This window comes from Salarias fasciatus, chromosome 18 (genome assembly GCF_902148845.1).
Source record: "Salarias fasciatus chromosome 18, fSalaFa1.1, whole genome shotgun sequence".
In the NCBI taxonomy this organism is placed as follows: Eukaryota; Metazoa; Chordata; class Actinopteri; order Blenniiformes; family Blenniidae; genus Salarias; species Salarias fasciatus.
Window position 1 is genome coordinate 3,576,872 of NC_043762.1, and position 6,142 is coordinate 3,583,013.

General features: G+C 47.6%; 1 protein-coding gene across 1 annotated transcript; it reads right to left on the reverse strand.

Annotated features, from left to right (window-relative positions):
- Window positions 1-3,024: 3,024 nt before the first annotated feature.
- LOC115405668 (RING finger protein 224-like) lies at window positions 3,025-3,681 on the reverse strand. The gene has a single exon (XM_030115311.1). The coding sequence runs from the start codon at window positions 3,679-3,681 to the stop codon at window positions 3,025-3,027; it is 657 nt and encodes a 218-aa protein (XP_029971171.1).
- Between the last annotated feature and the right edge of the window lie 2,461 nt (window positions 3,682-6,142).

Here is a 6,142-nt window from a genome sequence, read left to right on the forward strand (position 1 = left end):
GTCCAATCTGATAATGACACAAAGACACACTCTGGACACACTTAAAGGAAGATGCAGGGGAACGGAGCCGCGTCGCTTTACTTCTGACGCTAACGAGAGGACCTCAACCTGCCTCACATGACTGCTCTCTTTTCTTAATCATATGCTTCTTTCCACTTCTTCTGATGATATCAGAACCTTGAGTTCAGTTTGGATCTTTATTAAAGCAGTAGGTTTGGAAGCTGGGGCTGATTGTGAAGCCCCCCGATGGGGCAGAGCGACGGGACGGGGCTGTGAGGGGATTAGCAAACAAAAGGATCCCTCTCTGTCATCAAAGAGGATCTTCTCACAACTCATCTCCTGCTCTGTGGCGACAGCTTTTTCTCTTCCAGGAGTGGGAGTGATGGCTGCAGGGAGGAGGGAGGGTGGAGCGCAGCAAGGACAGTTTGATGGCAGGGGATGCAGATTTCAAAGTAATCTTCAACTTTAAGCCCTCCAGTCCCTCTGCCCCAGACACAGTGTTGCCCATGGCTCTCAGTGGAAGCCTGCCTCCCCTCCTTTCTTCCTTCTCTCCAGCTTTTGTCATGGTGGCATTTAAATGGCATTACTCACTGACTGGATGACCAAATGAAGGAGACCCTTTGAGGGGTCTGAAAGGGACGGTTTTAACTCCTGAGAGCAGCGTCGCCTCTTGAAACAACACTAAGTGGAGATGAATGCCTGCTGTGTTTCTGGGCTCCTGAAGCTAAATGGAGACATCTTCTTCATCATGAACAGGCCCAAATGCAAAAACACCCAAATCCACTGAATGGCTTTATTTAAATCGCCGTAAGAATATTTTTATTGATATGAAATGGGTGAATTGGTTTTCCAGTTTGTTTGGCTAAACTTTCCCATGATCTGGCACTGTTGGGAGGGATCTGAGCGAGTTTATGTATTCTTGCAGTTTCTGTGAAAACTCGAGCCCATCAGATGATCCAGGAGCCTCAGGAGGTCGTCTGCACTTCCATTGTCTCATTACAGGACCCCGGACCCTGAAGTGGTTTCTCCCCTCGGGTGGGGGGCTGGCCTGGATCTCCTGCTGCCCGCTTCACCGCGGGGAGCCAGTGTAATCACAGGAGGCCAACAGGTTGTTCGTGGCACAATAGCCACGATGTTTGAAAAGAGCAGAGAATCATAAATCATTCACACACCAACAGGTTGATAGAGACTCGCCTGTACAGCAGCCTCACATTCAAACGCAAAAGCTTGAACACTGTAGAAAGTGAGTTTTGACATACTGGAAAGACCAACCACACATCAGAACCTAATAATGATTCAAACAGCAGTTGTTGAACGTACGCCCACGTTGAAATGGTGCAAAATTGCTTTTAAAAACCTTTGTTGAGAAGTCACAGTGTTTTCCAGCCTGGAGTCCAGAACCACGCTGGCAGATGCCTCAGGTCACATGACGGGCTGAGGGGGGGTTGGCTGCTTGGACGGTTTGAAAATTGATGTGAGGTATAAAATACACAATCAAATGTTTACTGCTATCAAAGCAAGCTGGGCCTCCGAACATGGCTTTCACTCTGAGCGATCTGAATGGATGAGTGGGCCTCTCACATCGGGCTGCACTCTTCCTTTATGATGACTGAGGCTGTAGAAGTGCTCACTGCTTTTTGTTGGAACAAAACAGAAAATGACAAGAAGTATTCCAAAGTGTCTTTATAGAAATAAATATTAGGTTCACAACTTTGCCACATAGTACACAATAAAGCTACTTTTGAGATTTCAACGTCTAGAAAATACATTCTGGAAATGTGCAGCAGAGTATAGTCCAGCAGTGACTGGTGATGATGACTGAGCCAACACCGGACAGTGACAATGAATTCATTCAGCTTAATCAATGTATCCAAGATAGAACTCTGAAAAGGAAACCAGCCAGAATGGTAAATACTGCTGTTGTCTCTGGGTGAGAACTCGTGAAGCTGAGAAAGTAAGAAGGAAAGAAACCTGGCGATGAGGAGCAGCAGACATGCAGCTCAGAGAGCAGGTAGCATCAGACGAATCTCTGGATTCTCCAGTGATGCTGATGAACATTTAAGGTGTAACGCACCATTCAGTCACGAAGACGAGTTGTTTCAGGAAACATCTTCGGTCATGTGAGGCTAAAACTGATTGTTCCCATTCTGGAAGAGCAAGAATCCAAAGTGAGGGAAGTCTGGGAACTCCACCGGCCCGCCTGCTGTCAACATTCAAAGTGTCGGAGTGGAACTGATGATAAATGTAAGAATGACAATCACAGAGAGAACAAAGATCAAATCAGCTTTCAAAACAAGAATTTGTTCTTAAAACTACAGTATTTTGGAATTGTGTTTTAAAAAGAAGTGCTCAATTCCTGCAGCAAAACACATCCAGCCATGCAGCCTGGCTCCATGTGTTCAGGCTGACAGCACAGGGTGCGCCATGGACACAACCAGGAAGCAGGCAGACGTTCACACTTCAGTCAGTTTAAAGACATTAATTCACAGAATATTGCATCTTTGAGCTGCAGAAAGCAACATGCTGTCAGAGAACCAGGGATCTTCTCATTTTGGTTCATCTGACTACTATACCCCCATGAAGCAAAACTGGAATACACACTTTCATCTTAATGCATATTTCAGATTGTTCATTTTTCACATGGCTTTTGGCCTATTTCTACTTATTTGAATTCCTTAAGTGAGATTTGAAACAATTAAACATCTCTGTAATGTTTTTAGTAAATGCTGAGTGCTATGTGAGGTTATATAGATTATATTGACTGTATCATCCGTCCATTCCGTTCAGTGACACACTGCGTGGCTATAAAGTGTCCCAGGAAGCCACGCGGCTGTTTAGGAAGAATGAAGCCCTGTGTGGACAGTTTTCCACACAGTGCCACGCACAGTCCGTTGAGAGCAGGCGTCCCGGTGTGTCCTCCGCAGGCGTCCCGGTGTGTCCTCCGCAGGCGTCCCGGTGCGTCCTCCGCAGGCGTCCCGGTGTGTCCTCCGCAGGCGTTCCGGTGCGTCCTCTGCAGGCGGGCCGTCACATTACATTGGACGTGAGGGAGCTGAAGCTGCTCGCCTCCGCGTCCGGTCGGTACTTCAACATGCAGATCAGCCAGGTCAGAATGAGGGAGAACAAGGCGAGGACACTGGCGACGAACAGACACACGAGGCCGACGGGCGACGCGATGTGGTTGAAGTTGTGCACAAAGATGAGGCCCAGAAACAAGAGCACCACCATGGCGAGGAAGGAGAAGATGGCGCACACGCAGCTCAGCGCGAACGCGACGTGTTTGCAGGACTCACAGTCGTCGTCGGTGTCCCGGGGGTTGGCAGAGGAGACGGACGGACCCGTCTCTGTCTGCGTCTCCGCGTGTGTCCTCGTGCTTGACGCCCCGTCCGCCGGCTGCTGCCGCCGCAGCGCCGCGGTCAGCGCCGTGTTGGTGGAGATGTTGCGCACCCGGTAGTCCGGCACCGGGGTGCGGTGGCGACACACCGGGCAGCCGATCCTCCATCCCCGGCCCTCCCTGGCGTGCAGCGTGTCCAGACACTCCTGGCAGAAGGTGTGCGAGCAGCTCAGCAGCTTGGGGCTGCGCCGCTCCAGGTCGAAGAAGTTGTAGCAGATCTTGCACTCGTACTCGTCGTCCGGACGCGGATCGGTCGCGTCGCTGGCCTCCGTGCTGTCAGCCTCCGCCATGTCCAGCCCGATCACACACAGTAATAATAATAAAACCCCTCTATTTCACTGCACTGCTCATTTACACCGCTGGCCACTTTCCGGAAGACTCCAGGTGAGAAATAAAGCGTGGATCAGCTGTGTCCCGGTCTGAGGCGGTCCCGGTCCTACTCCGGGACTCCGTCCGGTGTTCTGGGGGTTATTGTGTAACCACTAGTGATGTGACAGAGCTTAAATTACTACTTTATTGCAGGTGTTCTTTAAAAAGTGCACCGTTATTTGTTATCTGTAGTCATTTCTGCCTTACTTTTTGTCTCAGTTCTGATGCTCACATGGATTCGGTTTGAGGAATCGTTCCCCGCTGGGCCCATTTCTCAGATCATTGATGGTAAAAACAAGAACACGAAGAATAATTTTAACAGGATAGTGACAGCTAAGAAAAGTTTGTTAAAAAAAAGTAATCAAACAAAGTCAAAACAGTAAAGATAAACTTAAATACTGACTGTTTCAAGATGAAGACACGTGACCCTCATCATCCTGTTATTCCTGAAATCAACATTTACTGAAAAAACCCCAATGTGTTCAAATCACGTTACTCAAACCGTGAATGAGGGGTAATTTTATATTTCTTGAACTGAAAATAAGTTCCGTTAAGATGTTCTATTGTCATTTTAAGAATTAATCAGAAGATCAGATGAGATGCAGACAACTCATGACTGGAATTAACAACAAATATCTGACGAAAAGTAATAACTGATTTCAGTTCACTTTCATTTTAACTGCGACGCGTTACTTAACAACACGTTACTTCTCCGCAATGACACTGCTTAAAATGTGCCACAAAAAAAAGGTTAGTGTTGGGCGGATGCGCTCAAACTGATTTCCCAGTTTGCTTTGTGTAACCTGGTGGATTTCTCTCAAGCCGGTCCTGTGCGGGGAGAGTCGCTAATGAGCCGATTTAACCGCATAATTAGAATTTAGCGCCTGCAGTGACAGCAAAGGGCACCTCGTGTGTTCCTGTGGTTTCAGCACCAGCAGCGGCGGACAGCTCCCGAGGAGCGCTTGACGTGGGACACCTGAAGCGGAGCCCCGGGCACCGGGCACCGGGCACCGGACACCGTGGCAGGGGTCTCTAACCTGTCCAGCGTGTTTCAGCTCTCTTCCTGCTTCAGGACACCTGGATCTAATGAGTCTGTCCTCACCGAATACCCAGCAGAGTCCAGTCATGGCCCAGGGCCTACACAGCTGTGTTGAAGCAGGGAGAGCACTGGAACATGCTGGACAGGGGCTCTGCAGGGACAGGGTTGAAGACCACTGCCACGGGACACCGTGGACACCAGACACCGTCCATAGAGTACCGAACACCATCTACCCAGAGACAACGGTGCTATTAACTGTGGAAAGGAAAAACTCCCTTTGAAAAGGGACCAAGCCAAGAGGTGGAGACTTCCTGGTCTTGGCTGGGGTGAGGAGACTGAAGGAGAGAAAGGGAGAGGACAGACTGAGGCTCTGAATCAGCTCAGCATTGCTCCACTCGCTGCAGATGGATCGGTTCAGGAGGCTTCACATCACAAACTAACAGTTCCACTGTCAGGGTTCAGAGGGAGAGAGAGAGAGAGAGAGGGAGAGAGAGAGAGAGAAAATAGACCTCTTTACTGTAATCTACTTTCCAGCTTTACTGAGTTCTGCCACAACTTGTAGTATTTAGACATTTTCATCTGCTGTCTTTGTAGCCAGTAACTGTTCTATTGAAAAGTAACAAACCTGTGTTTACATTATCTTTTCTGTCTCTTATTGATTGTATGAAAACAGATATTGTATCCAATGTCTGATGTTGGCTATGAAATAACCAACCCAAACGAGGGATTTAAACTTTTTTTCAACCAACAGTAACACTTTCCCCAACCAACAATTAACTTGCAGCTCAGAACAGTTCAATAATGCTCCAGTAACTTCCTGCCCCTCCTCTTCTATATTCTGTTCTCCTGTGACTTACATGGATTATTTTTCAGAGGACAAATACAACTGACAAAACTGAAAACAGTGTCCATTGCTGAATTTAATATTCCACTCACATCAAGAGTCGTACTAAAACTCAGCAGGGAACATGTAGCAACTGTTTTTCTTTTAATGATCAGTGATGTGTTTTGGACCTTCAGTGGAGTCATGATGACTTTAAGTGGAATGAAACATCACCGATTTACAAGTCTGTGAACTGGAGATTCTGGACTTCAGAGTTTTTAGAAGCCTCCACTGATGAGAACCAGATTTATTCCGGTAGGCCCTTTGAAACAAAATAAATCTGTGGAAAAAGAAAGGTTACCGCTGATCATCACATACAGACCAACTGATTGAACATGACTTCTAAATGATTAAATCTCACATTAAGGTCTTCATGGGGACTGATGAAGACTGCGTATGGTGGAGCAGTGGTATGCACTCCTGGCTCACACTTTTAATAAAATATTCCCTGTTCCAGTCC